The following is a 17,968-nucleotide window of genomic DNA, read 5'->3' on the forward strand; positions in this document are numbered from 1 at the left end:
AAATCATGAAAGTAAATGGAAAACAAATCTCACGTGAATGAATAAAAAATGTCAGCTCCTACCCAGGTTAATGTGCAAGGACAGTTTCCCTTTCTGCAGCTCCAGTGTAATGTAGTCTCCGCGCTGTCCCTCTCCGTGGAATAAGACTCCATCCCCCTGCATGCTCTTGAACTTTAGGGAAACCACATCTTTGAAGGTGCTCATCATTTTCTGATTGAATCTGTACAGGAGGGAACTTCTGCCATCGAAATCTGCTATGTCCGATTCTAAGGGGGAACAGAAGGAAGATGACAACATAAAGAGGAGTCCTTGTGGCAAGTTAGAGACTAACAAATTTATAAAGGTTTATAAGGCATAAGGTTTCGTGGGCTAGAACCCACTTCATCAGATATATGAAGTAAAAGATTCAGGAGCAGGTATAAATACATGAAAGGATGTGGGTTGCTTTACCAAGTGTTAGGTCAGTCTAACGAGATAAAACAATTAACAGCAGGATACCAAGGGAGGAAAAATAACTTTTGAAGTGGAAAGAGAGTGGCCCATTACAGACAGTTGACACGAAGGTGTGAGTAACAGTAGGGAGAAATTAGTATTGGGGAAATTAAGTTTAGGGTGGCTTATCGTTAAAGTCTCTCTTGATTTCACGGGAGTTGGGGGCGCCCAGAACATAGGAAATACAGAAACCACCATACCGTGCCACACCTAATCCACTATCCCTTTCCATCAGCTTCTCTTATTTAGGCCATCATCCCTATGTAATTCCTCCCTCCCCCCCCCAGCCCTCTTTTCATGATTCACAGCCCTTTTGTTATGTTAAGATTCCTTCATCTGCCTGCTTTGTCATCATACCAGACACACCACCACCACCAAAGCCATGTCCTGCCCTGTCCATTATTTACCTGCCAAGGACGTTCAGAACAGCTAGCCACTGCTTCAAATGCACAGTCCCAGCTGCTGTTCCAGTTTTTCCTATGTTACGAAAGATCCTGTGAAGCTGTATCTACACCCTAGATATGTCTCCCTCCACTTTTGTATTCAAATAAATATAATCTTACCGCAAACAAATATCCCTCCCACTTAGGGGTATCTACATGATGATGATGATTTTACCAAGCATGCCTCTGAATGCTAATAGCCTTGGCTGGAGGTATTATTCCAATGCTAGGTCAGAACGCTTTTAAAGTGGTAAAGCGTCTATAAGTCTCAGAACCCATCTTAGCATCCACTCAACTCTCTGTTAACAGGCCACCTGGGCAGATTAACTGAGCTGTCACAAACATATCCTTTTGGAGCCACGTCACCACAGCTCGGCAGCAGGGACAGCTCTGCTTGTTCTTCTTTAGGCAAGATAAATTGGAGTGTGGGGCAACTTCAGAACAAGCTTTTCAGGAGTCCGTCTTTAAAAATGATGACAAGACTAGCAAAGGAGCCAATGATTCGTTGTCATGCACCCTGACACCAGTGACTTCTAGATGTCAGCATGATAGCATGTATACATGTTTGATATAACACTGATATCCGGCTAAATGTTTCCAATTGCAGTAATAATCATAGAAAAAACATGGGCTTGAGACAACTCAGCAGATACCTCAGAAACATGGTATTTAGTACATCTATAGCACCATAACTCTCGGTAAAGTCCCATGTGAAGTTAAGGGCCGAAAGGAAGCACTGGAAACCTTGTAAGAAACAGGAATGCTGTGGTTGCCTCCAGAGTGCATCCCCTTGTGGACCCCCATGGCCCTGCGGTGCACTGACCTCAGTGCCCACTCGGGTTCTTCCAGTCAATTACCCAAACCAGATTACTTCATGTGGTCTGGTTTAACAACTTTATTTAGGGAGTACAAACCACTCTTTAGTCTCTAAAGTTCTCACCCACTCTGGGCTCATATAAAAGTCCCAGGAAAGTTTCCTTCCCCCTGTTCAGGAAGTCCCAGCCCCCCTCCTAGAGCTGGGTAATTCAGGCAGCTATTAGAGCCCTTCAGAGCACAGGGTTCCCCTGCTTTCCTCCTGGGAACTGGGTTGTAGTTTAGGTCACCAGCAGGGCCACAAACATCTACTGCCCCAGCTGACCCTTTTTCTCCAATGAATCCTTTCACTCTCAGACTGGAAGGGTTTAGCAGGCAGACCTTCTCCAGCTGGAGTCTCCACTGCTATGAAGGAGGAGACAGCATATATGCTGGTCCCCTTCCCAGATCTCAAACCAATTGGCTGGGAGAGAGGGAGTTTTGCCCCGCCCACTCTGTAAGCCTCCTGGCCCCAGCCCTTAAAGAAACAATAACAGGTTCTCCTCCCCCCCTCCCTCTGCAAACACTTCTTATTCCCATGACTGCTTCATTTCTACCAATATCTCCTATTGCTTAGGTCCTTGTGTCCATAAGACCTCCCAAAATCTTAAAGGGCCATGACTACAGGATAGGGGTGGGCTGGCCCCTAGGTCCTACTGCCCTTAAGGGGACTAAGCCTGTCACAGAAATCTACTGTCTATTCAATTTCTGATGCATTTTGCAACATAGAGCACCAAATTCTGCTCTTATTTATGCCCCTGTAACCCACTAAATCAGGAGCACTGCAGGAGCCCAAGTCAGAATAGGACTTGGCACCAGATGTTAATAAAAGATATCCAGATAAATATCCAGTCTTTTAGATACTTATCCCAACTGAACCAAACACCTAAACCTTATCAGGTTCATGCATCAGTAGACATTTTCAGTTTTCCATTACACATGCTTTTCGGAACCAGCCGCCGCCGCCTTCTTAGAGTATGTGCAATGTGCCTCAGGCAGCACATGACGAGGATTCATCACCGAGTCGGATCATCAGCTTCCCTGGCTTGGGCCGGGTACTGATGGGGAGTGTGACAAAAACACTGATCCATGCCCCGCACTGACAGTATCATGAAAAGCTGTTATTGCAGAACTCTGCCTCTCTGTGGGGAACCAAAATCCCTGAATGAAACAAGAATATGACATATAAATGCTAACACTCTGACATCCAAAAGTCATTACTAGCAGTTTGCATGACAACAAATCATTGGCTTCTATTTAAACATAGAAAGATCCATCTCAGGTCAAATACAGACACTTCACAGCACCTGAAAAATACCCCTCTAAAGATGATGCCTTCAGTTATTCTGTTGGATACAAGGTATGTATAGAATCAATTTCTAGTAAAAGGTCAAATATCATGAATTTTAAAAGGCTCAGAAGAAATACAAGAAATCTTTAGATCTAGTCTAGCCAAAACACTATGTAGAGAATAATTCTTCACTTCCCTCTAAGGAATAGACTAAATATCAGGTCTTTTATCTCTCTAAATTTTCAGATTCCTCCAACATCCCCATAAAATACTGACGGAAATTAGCAAAGTATGATGGACTGATTAAAGTAAAAGCAGTTCTTTTTTCCCTTTAGGATAGTGCCAGATTCCAAAACTATGCACAATATAGAAGATTTTCCATGTGTTTAAATATATATGAACATAGTGACTGTCAAAAAGGTTGAACCAAAAATTAAATTTTCCAATTTTTTTTGGCAAATTGAAAGAAAAAAAAAAAGGTTTGTTCAAGACATTTTGTTCCACTCAAAATAAAATGTTTTGTATTGATTTTGAGGGTTTTTTTTTTTTTTTCATTTTTTTTAAAGGAAAATTTTCTTTAATTTCAAAAGGTATTCAAATAAAAAAGTAAACACTTCATTTCAAAAGTGCTGAAACAAAACTTTGAGCTTTTAGGATTTTTTTTCCCACTGAAATTATTTGGTGAAATTGAAATGATTTCACAAAATATTATGGTGATGCTGAATCTGCATTTTTCCACCAAAAAAAAAAAAAAAGTGTTGAAAAGTTTCACTCAGCTCTAATCAGGATACTTCTCCACACTGTCCAGATCCCAGAGTCATCAGAACTGGGCTAAAAATCTCCCAGGAAGTAGCATTTTTTCAAACAAAAATCCTAGTTTTTCTTGCTTCTGGCTGGGTTGGAAATAATACCTTTCCTAGGGTAGCCATTCCTAGGTTATTGTAGGTATTTCTGCTTCCGACACAGGAGCAACGTGAAAACAGAAAAAGGTTACCAAGCTTTGCTGAAGTTCAGTTCAGGTTCTGGGTTTAAGGGTTGAGTCTGGGTTTTGTTAGTACAGGAATTTCTTTTAAAACTCTCGATTTTTTGGAAACACATTAATTTGAGGAAGGGTTTATTGGCCACCAGGTTAACTCGAGCAGTTAAGGGTTACATTGTGCCTGCATCTGAGCAGCTGCTGTAGAAAGGGAAGAGGTACGGGGAGTCCACTGCACAGGAAGCAGAAATGATTTGTCCGCCAGCAGACTACTGCATGAAGAGAGATGTTGGCCAGTGGTGGCAGCCATGCCAACCATCCCAGAGGAAACATACCAGGGCAAGGAGAATGTGTGGTCCTCTTCCATGAAGAAAAGAGCACCCAGACAGCTGCACTGGGGGGAAGAGTGTACATGCGACACCTTTTTAAAGAAGCTTCCCCTAGCTCTGAAAACAGTATGCAATACGCAAGCATAAATAACAAGCTTTACCCTCATTCCACTCTTATCATTCAGAGTCTGGAGAGGCATCTTCAAGGCATCTGGAGTTGCAAGGGGAGGAGGCGGTGGATAGGGGGAATGCACAATCTCATCCCTCCCCCAGTGCCTCCACAAAAGAAAGACACCTTTATTTTACAGCCCATGGGAGTCCTACTGGCAGAGCAAAGATGCTCCGAATGGATATCTCTCTGAACTGGCCTTGCTAGCCCCACTCCTGCTGCCATTGCGTGGGAACCAAACTCCACAGCAGATAAGGGAGTGTAGGAAACATGTGCCTCTGTCTCTATACACCTTACAGTTTCACTGCCCACAGTCTAGGGAGTGAATCTGACCGTCCACCTCCACAGCCTAGTGCTTGAACAGCATGCTTCGTCTCCAGGGCGTGGTGTCTCTTAAGAAGCAATAATTCGGCCATTAGTCTGACGCTAGCAGTTATGAAAACTTTAGTGACCTCACCTCCACCCCTGGGGGCTCTCTACGGTGCATTCCTTTTATCTCATGGCATGAAAAACATGTGTTTTAGAAGGAAAGAAAAATAAAAAAGGTCCAGCCAAGAGCTTGTAATTTTTAAAAACACAGTATCACATTGTATTCCCAGGAGCGCTGCCCATGGAAGATGTTTTTTTTTTGTTGTTTTTTTAAATGAAGATATCCCATCTCCTAGAGCTGGAAGGGACCTTGAAAGGTCATCAAGTCCAGCCCGCTGCCTTCACTAGCAGGACCAACTACTGATTTTGCCCCAGATCCCTAAGTGGCCCCCTCAAGGATTGAACTCGCAACCCTGGGTTTAGCAGGCCAATGCTTAAACCACTGAGCTATCCCTCCCCCATAAGATGAGAAATCAGAGCCCTGATCTGCAAAGATGAAGAGCTGTAACTCCCCAAAAGAAGGAGATTCTCACATCCCATTGCATGATCGTCCACGGTTTCCCAGCCTGTTAGCAGAATTTACACCCGATCCTGCTGATGCCTTTTGGGCCATTACTCAGTTGTAGAATATGAACAACATTTTCAATGTAGCCATAAATCTCCTCCTCTAGAAAAGGGTGGATCAGCAGGATTTTTCCAGCGTTTAGCTAACAAGACTTTTCCGAAGTATTAAGATACCCCTGTTTCCCTCACAACATCCAAAACAATCAACTTGCCATTTGTCTGCACATGTCCTCTGCTATAACATTGGCTATTTGTTATAATCACTTCACTATTTGGGACTCTGTAGCAAAGGGTCTGAGAGAGTTTGCATTATAACCCCTTTAGGTACAGGATTTCTGTTTAACTCATGACAAATTCTTTCTAGGCAGCAATTTTGGGTATACATTCTCCTAGCTGCATGATTTTATTTTTATATTTAAGGTTATAGGATGGGGAGTCTGGTTATTTCAGGTGGGGGTGGGGACAAATCATTTTGCATTTGAAACTTTCTTTTTCTCCCCCTCTCTGTGCTGCTTTTAAGAGAAGAAACAACCAACCTCCATGTGGTATTGCTGAATTCTGCCTGATTTTACAGCCTATGAACCCTCCATTACATGTCAAGGCAGTTACTGTATGAGTAGGGCCCTACCAAATTCATGGTCCATTATGGTCAATTTCATGGCCGTGGGATTTGAAAATTGGTAAATTTGACGTTTTCCGATGTTTACATCTGAAATTTCACAGTGTTGTAACCGTGGGGGTCCTGACCCAAAAGGGAATTGGGGGGCGGTCACAAGCCTGTTGTAGAGGGGTCATGGGATTGCCACCCTCACTTCTGTGCAGTCTTCAGAACTGGACTCTGAAGGCAGCAACCTCAGCGCTTCCTGCAGCGGCAGGACATTCCCGGAGGTGGGTCTGATCTCCCCCACCACCACCCAGAGTAGCTGTGCAGGAGATAGACAAGCCCCTCCCTCCCCAGCCCAGCTGGAGCGAGGAGACCCCTTTGCCAGGGCTCTCCGAGGAACAAGGGGACATCGGATTTCACAGGGAAGGGCTTATTTCAGTCCGTAACACTTTTTTCACAGCAGTGAAATTGGTAGCGCCCTATATATGAGTAGAAGATGGCTAAGCACGTTTGTGTATACTGACATAGCTTCATTGCTTTAGATATCATATTTCAGATACAGGAAACCCATCTTAAGAGACTATTCAAGGGCCCAGCAGAAATGTGTTACCCAGCCAGGGCCGCCTAGAGGATTCGGGGGCCTGGGGCAAAGCAATTTTGGGGGCCCCTTCCATAAAACAAGTTGCAATACTATATTCTTGTGGGGGCCCGTACGGGGTCCGCGGCAAATTGCCCCCCACCCTCCCGGGCGGCCCAGTGCCCAACAGGGACGATTTTTTAAAAAAGGCTGAAAACCAACCATATTCGGATTCTTGAATGTATTTTAGGGCTTGTGTACACTTGTGGAAGCACACAGTGTACATGTAGCTACACGCTGCAGTGAAAGACACGCTGTATCCATCCTCACTGCAGCGTGTAGTTACACCCAACAGTGAAAGGCTCCGGCAGGGGGGAGGGCAGGAGCATTTCCCCACTGCCTCCCCTGCCCCTCGCCAGAGCCGTTGTTTGCTGCTGGAGTCTTTCCGTGTGGCGGACATAAGCTACAGCAGCAGCACCCAGCACGGCTAAAAACAGTCCTGGAGATGTGGGAGGCATTGCCTGAGCACGTACAGAGGGTACATAACCTAGGATTCAGGCGTGTCAGGCACTTCACTCAAAGTAGTGCCTCCCGTCTACACTGCTGTTTATACTTTTCCTTGCTGAGCGTGCAGTCTCTGTACACTGTAGACCTACCCTTAAAATGTCTATTAAAACAAGGGTTTTCTTGTGAGAGATAGGGCTGCTTGTTCAGGTTTCACCGTAATAATTTTTATGATTACATAATAAAACTAACACAGGTATAGTGTTCGTCCTTTAAAGGCCAGCATTTCCCAGCATCGTGTCTCAAAGCCTTAGTGGGATGGGTCTCAGGTCGGTATTAACAAATGTTGCAATACAATGTGTTTCAGCCCTAAAGCACTTCAGTAGGATTGATCTGTTGTTTTTGGCACTGGCAGTGTGCTTAATGCTCTAGAAGTCCTAGCTGCTCCCACAGTGGTCACTATCAAATGCCGACATTCCCAACAGCTGAGTGCAGTGAGCCGCTGGCTGGGGGGGACTTTGACCGTAACAGGACTTGACTTGGAAAGTCATTTAGCAGTACCGAGCAGAGAACTCGACGTTGCTGCTCTCCAGTGCAAGCAGGAACATAAGAACGGCCATACTGGGTCAGACCAAAGGTCCATCTAGCCCAGCATCCTGTCTTCCGATAGTGGTCAATGCCAGATACTCCAAAGGGAATGAACAGAGCAGATAATCATCAAGTGATCCATCCCCTGTCCCCAATTCCCAACTTCTGGCAAACAGAGACTAGGGAGACCATCCCTGCCCATCCTGGCTAATAGCCATGGATGGACCTATCCTCCAGGAATTTATCTAGTTCTTTTTTGAACCCTGCTATGGTCTTGACATTCACAACATTATCTGGCAACGAATTCCAGACTGTCTGGACATTGTATGAAGAAATACTTCCTTTTGTTTGTTTTAAACCTGCTGCCTATTAATTTCATTTGGTGACTCCCTAGTTCTTGTGTTATGAGCAGGAGTAAATAACACTTTTTTTTTAATGGAGATATACCTATGTCATAGAACTGGAAGGGACCCTGAAAGGTCATCGAGTCCAACCCCCTGCCATCACTAGCAGGACCAAGTACTGATTTTGCCCCAGATCCCTAAGTGGCCCCCTCAAGGATTGAACTCACACTTTCTCCACACTAGTCATGATTTTATAGACCTCTATCATATCCCCGCCCCCCAGTCTTCTCTTTTTCAAGCTGAAAAGTTCCAGTCTTATTAATCTCTCCTCATGTGGAAGCTGTTCCACACCCCTAACCATTTTTGTGGCCCTTTTCTGAACCTTTTCCAATTCCAATGTATCTTTTTTGAGATGGGGCAACCAGATCTGCACACAATATTCAAGATGTGGGCGTACCAGGCATTTATATATACCCTACATGCTGGCAGAAGAAAGGTTAAACTCTAGGCCCATCTATAGCATTGCAAAATTGCCTAAAGAGCTGGAAGTCTCAAGCCACTTGTGCAGCTGCTCTCCTTCTCTCAAAAATGCAGGGTTAAAAAGGAGCAGATGTGAGCAGAGGAGGTCTGAGGAAACGCAGGGCTCTTGTGCACTCGCCCGCATGCCAATGAGGAGCTTAGCGGCATACTCCCCTCTTTGGCTGCCCGGCAGTCACACAGCCATGGGTCCATTAATGCAGGACCAGGTTCCCCGGTGTTTCTGGGCCAGCTGATCACTCTTTATCGTCTACTTATGAATCTTTCCACTGACTTAAACAGACTTTGGATCAGACACTCTGAGAATCCTTTACGCCACTCCGGCAGTGTCAACGGGACTTAGTGGAGCTGAGAATCAGGCCCTTACAATCACTTTTACATGCCACAGAGGTGTAAAGGCGCTTTGGTGAGGGAGAATTAGGCCCCAGGTGAGCAACACACTAGACCAGAGGTTCCCAAACTGCGGGGAACATCCCCCAGGGGAAGCAACAAAGTCATCACGTGGGGGCAGAGGGGAAAAGAGGCACTTCCCAGTCAGGCACTCCCTGCAGGCGCCTCCCAGCAACGGCGCTGGGAGGCTTCTGCCATCACCTGCCTGGACATTTTGCCCTGGCTTAGGGAGGTGGCTTTGCTGAGCTTGGTTCAGGCAGGCAGCAGCAGGGGAACCAGATTTGGTGGGGCGTGGTCACTGTAGCCTCACCTGTCGGGAAGCAGCAGTGCAGAGGAGGCGGAGCCACCCGGTCTCGCTGGGCCGGGCAGGTAAGAGACAGAGCCTGCTGGGTACTTGGTACCCGCTCCTGACAGAGGTGGTGTGGGGGAGGGGTAAGAGCAGGCCCGCTGACGGAGGGGGAGGGGGGCGCAATTGCCATGGGGCCCCCAGCCACCGCCGCTGCTGAGGTAGCGGCGATGGCGGTCGGGAGCCCCGGGCCCTTTTAAATCACCCGGGCGGGCCGCAGGGCTCCTAGGTGTGCGGTGGGTGGTACCGGCGTCAACGTCACTTCCACCCTAGGCCCGCACACCCCTAGAGATGGCCCCTGGCCCTGGGGCCTGGAATTGCTGTCAGTGGGCCTGGGTAAGAGTGAACTGGGGAACCCCTGCCTCCCCACCTTCCATAGGCACCCTGTACCCCCGACCCTGCCTCACACAGGCACCCTGTATTTCCCAGACATCCAGCACCTCCCATCCCCAGCACTGGAAACCCCCCCCTCCCCTCCCCCCCCCCGCAGTTTAGCTGGCTGGGCTATCCATCTCCATTGGCGATGGAGAGTGGGGAGTGGCGCACATCAGAGCTAGGTTATCTTTCACAGAGTTTCACTCTCCTTCCTCCAGGAGCCAGGTTATGCTTCAGGTCAGCTGTAGCCTTCAGTCAGCTTTTCTCCCACCAGGCCCTTTTCCATTCACTCCTTTCACCTGTCAGCTTGGAGAGGTTCACAGGAGCCAGCCCCTCTCCTGCTAGGATCTTAGAGAGCTCTTCTGTCTAGGCCCTTGTCTGTAAATGTGCCTTGATGGCCTTTTATGAGGCCCAGGTTATACAATTATCTGACTAGTGCGCTCATTCCCTTTAAATTACCTCCTCACAGGTAGCCTGGGGCCCAGACTCCTCTTAAAGGGGCCAGCAACCTCATACCAGACAGGTAAACTGAGGCAAAGAAGTCAAATGACTTTTCCAACATGACAGGAATGGCGATCAGAAGCAGTACTTTAAAATCGGTGGTTCTGGCTTGTGCTCAGAAGTCTAGCTCACATTTATCCTCCTCACTCACACATGACTGGTTTGATTGACTCTGTAAACTGTTATAGATTAAACGTCAGTTAACTTGCATGTCAAACGGGGCACACCAGGGAAAGTCATTGACTGTCCTGCCCTAAGGTAGTTTGCATTTCTTCAATCGATTCAGAGAGTGTAGTTATCATGGGTGATTGCAAGTTCAAAATATAATTTTTAAGAGGATCTTTGCCTTTATTTATCCTGAAAGTTTGATAGCAGGTCACTTGCTTCCCTCCCTTCCTTAATCCTCTGTCTCTAACTCTCCCTCCTGGACTGGAGTAATACAGTGCATATTACAAAGAATTCCCCCTCGGTGACCCCTTACGTGAGAGAATAAACCAGAGTATTTTGCACATCCAAGAAAAGCCAGATGAGTGGCCTCTAATTTTGACTATATAGGAATCCTGCTTTCATACAAGAGGCAGGTCAGCATTGTCTTGAAACATAAGGGGAAAACTTTTTTTTTTTTTTTTTTTTTTTTGGCCATTGGAAGATTAGTGACAAGCTGCACAATTCAGATGCATGGAGAAAATGTGGATTCAATTTCAAATTATAAAATCATAAGGTGAAATCCCGGCCCTGTTTAAGTCAATGGAAAAATTCCCAGTGACGTCAACAGGAGCAGCATTTAAAGGTCATCTCGAGCTGCCCCCACCTTCCTCAGTGTCCCCTACAGTTTATTGTTAGTGCACTGGGCCACTGATTTTAATAGTGAGACTTCCACACCTTCATTCGGGAGGCTATTCCATGGCATAACCCATCTCACTGCAGACGTCGATGCCAAACCTGCAGCCGCAACAGACACCGCACCCCTCCAGGGAGAGGGTGACCTTCTAGTGCAGGGGTGGGCAAACGTTTTGGCCTGAGGGCCACATCAGGTTTCAGAAATTGTATGGAGGGCAGGTTAGGGGAGGCTGTGCCTCCCCAAACAGCCAGGCGTGGCCCGGCCCCTGTCCCCTATCTGACCGCCCCCCCCGCTTCTTGCCCCCTGACAGCTCCCGCCCCCGGGGACCCCTGCCACATCCCCCGTTCCCTGATTCCTCCCTCCCACTCCCATCCATCGCCCCGCTCCCTGTCCCCTGACTGCCCCCCACCGCCCCATCCAACCCCCCCTCTCCTTCCTGACTGCTCCCCCGGGATCCCTACCCCCATTCAACCCCCCTGTTCGCCGCCCTCTGACCGCCCCGACCCCTATCCACACCCCTGCCCCCCGACCAGCCCCCCAAACTCCCCTGCCCTCTCTCCAACCTCTTGTGCGACTGTCCCGCACCTCCACACATGTTTGTGACTTAGGAGTTTGTGGGGAGAGGGTGAGAAAAAAGGTCAGCGTGGTGGGCCAGGGTCCCTCCTGAGTCCCCACCAGACCTCGATTTGGGTGGCTTATGGGGCCCTTCCAGTGTTTATGGTCCACAAGGGAATCTCCAAACAGAAAACAAACCAACAAAAGGGGTCTTTTCCCTCTCCCCCACCTCTGGGAGACTGACAATCAAAGTCAAAGAAAAAGGTGGTCAGTCTCTTAGGCAGTCTTTTGGTCAGTCCTTTGGCTTATCTGTCAGTTCTAGTGTCCTCCCTCATGGTTCAGATCTGCCTCCAGCCCCTCCTTTTGGTCTCCGTTTCTTTACGCCTGGCCATATAGTATCAGAGGCGGCAGGGTCTGCAACGGTCTCTCTCTCCTCATCGATCTGTCCCTGTAGCCATCAGTCTCCAAGATAGAGCCGTCTTCCCCCTAGTCACCATGCTTATAAAAGGTCAGGCTTTCCCTTTTTAAGCTGCCTCCCTCCAGCCAGGGAAAGCCTTACAAATGTGTCTGGTTAGTGCTGCCTAGGGCTTTACTGGAAGGGGCGGGGGAGAGGGGGAAGAGACCCAGATTTTCTGAAGTCGGCCCTGATCGTCATCCTAAACTTTCCTTGTCATAACTTCCTCCCACTAGGCCTAGTTAGACCCCAAAGTAGCACCTTAAATAGTTCCTCCAACCTCAGTATTTCAAATACTTGTAGATTACCAGGTTGTTCCACCTCCAATCTCATCTTCCCCCATTCATGCGCGGACACGTTGAGTCATCTCTTAGCCAAGGTACACATCATGGTTCTTACAGATCAAGCCCTCCAGCCCCCTGGTTATTTTTGTTGCTATTCTTTTGAACTCCCCTCTGTTTGTTGGGATGTTTTCAGTGCCAGAATGGTGCACTGCAGGCCAGATCATCTGCTGCTGTCTATCTAGTTATATTGAAGACAATGGAGCTGGGCCGATTTTCATTGGCTGGAGATCTGGCCCAGTAAGTGCCCGACACAGTAGAACTGTAAAGAAGCAAGTTTGGGTGTCAAATTTTGAAAATGGCTCTACATCTAAAACTGTTGGGGTGCAAAGGTTTGGAGAGGTCAAGATGATGAATTTGTTCAAGTAAAGAGCATAGACAGCTAACTAACAGATTTATACAGTCAAATGATATGCCATACAGAAATTGGAAAGGTGCATTTATATAAATGCAATACATATGCCAACATACTCCCTAAAATGTCTATGAATCCCTTGATTATATTTCCAGTTTACTTTAGTCTCAGACCCTTAACCTTTATACCTGTTTAATTCCCTGTAACTGCAGGGTATGGGGGAAAGATGATATGTTATAAGATATTAGTGGAAGGGAGCTCAGCCAGCAAGTAATGCTTATCTGTCATGAAAGCTACAACTCCAATCAGATATTATGGTGGTGCATGTTCATACTGGATTAAAAGAGGTACTCGGCCAGGTACATTCCCTGGGGCTTCCTGGAACATTGACAATCTTGTTTGATGACATTTGCATTAAAGGCACTTACTGTATGAGCAACCATAGACCTCAACTCTCAGGCCTATTCTGCCACTGGGATTCCATTTCAGAGGGACGAAGCGCAGGAAGCGGGTTTTCACGGAGTGCAGAAGTTTGTGATGTACCACACTGTCTGCATTAGTGTTCCCTGTGAAGACCTGCAAGGAAAGGAAGCTCCGGTGAGACTTCTAAATGGTCAGTTGGTTGTGAGCAATGGAAATATAAAAACAAATGCAACAAAAACAAAAAAATAAAACTATCTACAGACTGAGGAAAGACTGCAGGATTTCAAAGACCAGGTTTGACTGAGATAAGCATCCAAGCTTCGGGAACCTAGCTGAAACATCTCCAAACTATCCACTGCTGAAATGCAGCTACCCTTATGGTGGAAGACAGCTCCTATTTAACGGTGCACAGTAGCTTTACAAAAAACGATATGCTACAGTTTTGACAAAACATTTTTTTTTTTGGTTGAAAAATTCCATTTCATCAGTCTTAGGAGCAGGGACCATCTTTTGGTTCTGAGTTTGTACAGCACCTAGCATACTGGCTCCTGGTCACTACCATAGGCGCTGACAAAAAATGTGTGGGTGCTTAGCACCCACCGGCAGCCAACTCTTCCCTTCCCCACCAGCGCCTCCCACCTGCCGGTGGCCCCGACGATCAACTCCTCGCCCTCCCTCCCAGCACCTCCCGCCAGCCACGATCAGCTGTTTTGTGGTGTGCAGGAGGCACTGGGAGGGAGAGGAAAGGAGCAGGGATGTGGCATTCTCGGGGGTGGTGGAACTGGACGGGAAGAGGTGGGGTGGGGGTGGGGGTGGGGGTAAAGCAGGGGCGGGGCCTGGGGCAGAGCGGGGGGCAGGAAGACAAGGGGCAGGGACGGAGGTTTGGGGGAAGGAGGTGGGCGGGGCAGAAGGATGAGCACTTCCAGGGCCTGGAGGAAGCCAGCGCCTATGGTCACTACAGTAACACAAATAAGAATGTTTCTCAGAACTCACAAAAACCCAGGTGATCAGGTCATTCTCCAGGGTTGTGGGAAACCCAGGGTCAAATCCCTCCTCTGAACCAGGCAGATTCAGAGTGTCCTAACCACCAGGCTATTGGCTAGTCTGCAGTGGGGTGTCCGTCTGTTTGTTTCTCCATTCCAGAAAGGTCTCGTTTTCATTCCGCTTCACAACACATTTCAAAACCTCCAAATATTTTCACAAAACTCAAGTTTTCTGGCCAGTCCTAATCCTTATTTAACTATTCTGAGAATGAACTGTGTGAGAGAGAGAACTGTGTTTTGAGAATGAACAGGCTGTCTCTTTAAATGCGCTTAAAAGATCTCAATGGGTTGCCTGGATAGATAGGAGAATCTGAACCCTAGTCAGCCCTGGCGTAAATGAACCCAGCTATGCGTGAATGGCGTGATGTGAATGGAGTTAAACCCACTTCATTTGCTGAATTCATTCCTTTGAAGGCCGAATTTGGCCCTCAGAGTGCAAAGATGTTGCATGGACTAGAGCAGGGGTGGCCAACCTGTGGCTCCGGAGCCACATGCGGCTCTTCAGAAGTTAATATGCGGCTCCTTGTATAGGCACCGACTCCAGGGCTGGAGCTTTAGGCGCTAACTTTCCAATGTGCCGGGGGGTGCTCACTGCTCAACCCCTGGCTCTGTCACAGGCCCTGCCCCCACTCCACCCCTTCCTGCCCCCTCCCCTGAGCCTGCCGTGCCCTCGCTCCTCCCCCCTCCCACCCCAGAGCCTCCTGCATGCCACAAAACAGCTGATCGGGAAGTGTGGTGAAGCACTGATCGGCGGAGCTGCCAGTGGGCGGGAGGCACTGGGAGCCGGGCAGTGGAGGAGGGGAGCTGATGGGGGGCTGCTGACATATTACTGTGGCTTTTGGGCAATGTACATTGGTAAATTCTGGCTCCTTCTCAGGCTCCAGTTGGCCACTCCTGGACTAGAGACATTACTAAAATAATGCCGGGCCAGATGTTGTGCTGGGGTAAATTGGAATAGCTCCATTAAAGTCAACAGAGCCATCCGCTGAAGCTCTGGTACGCTGCCTCTTAAATTAGTCTTTGGCAAAATTGCGGCAACACTCAAACTGAACGTCTTAGCTATGTCTGGGTGTGGAAAGACAGAAGAAAGTTCAGTTTGAAGAAGTGTCAGCTCATCCAAGCGGACACATTAAAAAGACAGGCTCGGGATTTTGTCTTCATCTCACTTGACACACATGCAGGGCAGCAAACAGCAGCTTATTTACAGATCTACAGAAGCAGGCTCGCTCCTGTAATGACGCTGATGATTATCTGCTCTCTCACTTTATTAGGCAGGTAATGGGGTGGGTTCGAACTGTGAACAGAAGAAGGAGAAGCGCTGGCACAGTCCAGGCAGACTTGAGGTTAACTATCTTCCAGAGGAGCTATTTTAGGATGTAGCTTCTTCTGTTTTTCCTGCCAAAGACCAATTGATGAACCAAGCTGAAAAAGAGATTGTGAATGTGCAGGGCCCCACAACACAGATGTTTGCAATTTACATTATTACAGCCTTGATTTAAGGAAGTGCAGGTGCAGAAGCACCTGTCTACCTTGCAGATTTTGCCTATGTCATCTCTGTGACCTGCCATTTACACCCAAGCAAACGGGGACAGGGAACAACCAACAAGAAGAAACTTGATTCAAAATACCAAGTAGCTCCTCCAAGGGATCTAAATGAATGAAAAAAAGAATCAAATCAAAGTCGTAAGTGTCAAAATGACACTCCCATAAAAAACAATTGCTTTCTTCCTTTTAAACAGCCATATTAGTGCCCTATTAGTGCGGGAAAGCTCATGCATGAGCTATAAGAAGTGACAACCACCATACAGAACAGACCTGCATCTGAATATCTCACGGGGGACTTCTGAAACATTCTGTTGAACATGGATTTCAAGCAAAGTGTGAACTGCCGGTTCATATATGACAACGCTGGAGCATAGGGATGAGAATGCTGGTCATCTTGTCAGATTTTCTAGCTTGAAAGAGGCTTTGATTCTGGAATACCTATGCCAGCCCTAGGGATATAAATGAACCTCAGATGTGTTCAGGTTTCAGAGAGCTAGACTTTAATCGAATGGGGTTGTTCAGTTTTGGGAGCTGAATGGTGGTGTTAGAGTTTTAGAGGTCAATCACTAAAATCAAGCCCTGCACTAGGAATCTGTCACATCTACCTATATCAGTGGTGGGCAACCTGCGGCCAGTCAGGATAATCTGCTGGCGGGCTGTAAGACAGTTTGTTTACATTGGCACGGTTACCCACAGCTCCCAGTGGCCACGGTTAGCCGATCCCAGCCAATGGGAGCTGCGGGAACAGCACGGGCCACAGGGAATGTTGAACCACGGCCACTGGGAGCTGCCAGCGGCTGTGCCAATATAAACAAACTGTCTGGCGTGTGAGGCCCACGGGCCACAGGTTGTCCACCACTGACCTATATCCATCCACAAAACACCACGTAATAGACTGAAAGGTTCCATGATGTGAAAAGCACTATACAATCCTGATAAGACTGTACTGAATCTAAGCAACCCTTCCATTGAATGTGATGCTACAGTATGGAACCGTCACAATTGCATCAATGCCTTCTTCTGACATGATGGATCTGAACAGTTCTCTGCAGCCACTATGGTCTATCATGAGAATGAATATGAACCCTTTAGTCTCACTGGAAAGACCACAACACAACAGTTTTAGGAGTTTCATTGGTATTGGTACCATCTAAACCTCTCTCTTTTCCAACAAGGACATTGAGGACACTTTCAGATAAGGGAAATTTCCCTGTAGAAGAGGTGGACTGTAAGGGGAAGGAAATGCACTGAAATGTGTGACTGTTTTTAGCCCCTTCGTGCATTCAATGAAGACTTGTTTGAGGCTCTGCAACAGGAGTGTTGTGTGTGTTCAGTAGACTTGTCTAAGACTATACAACAGGAGACACCCAATCCACAGCAACAAAATCCCAACCCACATTACTGCCACTCTTTTGCCAGTAAGAAAAGTAAAATAAACACCTCTCTGTTCAAATTCAGCCCCGATTCTGAAGAAGCTTAGCCTTCCATGGGCCTATGCCTGGACACAGAGTTCCAACAGTATGGAGCTCATCGAGGCAGGATCAGATGACCAGCGAGCCTCGCCTCTGCACAATGCCTTGAAGCATCCCTTTGCCACCAATCAAGGTAAGTCCACAGGGAAGAAGAGCAATGGGGATTGCTTGGCTCAGGAGATGGAAGGACACTTCTTGCTCACCTATTGTGTAGCCTCCCTGATACCCAACAGAGCTCTCCCCTATGTCCCCTTGCTGCTCTTCCTTGACAGGCAGGCTGTTATTTTGTGTCAAAAATATCATCAGCCCAGCTGTGACCAAATAGGAAGCCGTAATACAGACAGTGAGGCTGAGACACAACCCAGTAACGTCAGCAGGAGCCTTTCCATATAGATGTCATTGGGCTTTGGATCAACAACAAAACACATTGAGAGGCAGTGTGCTCCAATGGACCAGGTACGGGAGGCAGGAGAACTAGGTTTCATTCCCACCTCTGCCACAGAGTTCCTCTGTAACCTTGGTCAAGTTGTTTCACCTCTTTGTGTCTATCACTGCTATTTAGACTGTAAGCGCTTCAGGACAGAGACTGCCTCTTACTATATGTGAGTACAGCGCCTAGCACAATGGGCTCCTGATCTTGGTTGGGTCTGTAGATGCTATTGTAATGCAAACGAATAACGACAACAAC

At 47.4% G+C, this 17,968-nt stretch overlaps 1 protein-coding gene across 5 annotated transcripts in view; it reads right to left on the reverse strand.

Moving 5' to 3' along the window:
* Nucleotides 1-17,968, reverse strand: part of CNTNAP5 (contactin associated protein family member 5) — a 413,059-nt gene that overhangs the window by 211,902 nt on the left and 183,189 nt on the right. For all 5 annotated transcript variants that reach the window (XM_005279758.5, XM_042843050.2, XM_008167765.4 and 2 more), the window contains 2 exons: nt 13,226-13,373; nt 63-266 (listed from right to left, as the gene is read on the reverse strand). In XM_005279758.5, the coding sequence (XP_005279815.2) occupies nt 63-266; nt 13,226-13,373 (352 nt within the window). The remainder of the gene's footprint in view (nt 1-62; nt 267-13,225; nt 13,374-17,968) is intronic.

The sequence above is a fragment of the Chrysemys picta genome, chromosome 11, assembly GCF_011386835.1.
Source record: "Chrysemys picta bellii isolate R12L10 chromosome 11, ASM1138683v2, whole genome shotgun sequence".
Classification (NCBI taxonomy): Eukaryota; Metazoa; Chordata; order Testudines; family Emydidae; genus Chrysemys; species Chrysemys picta.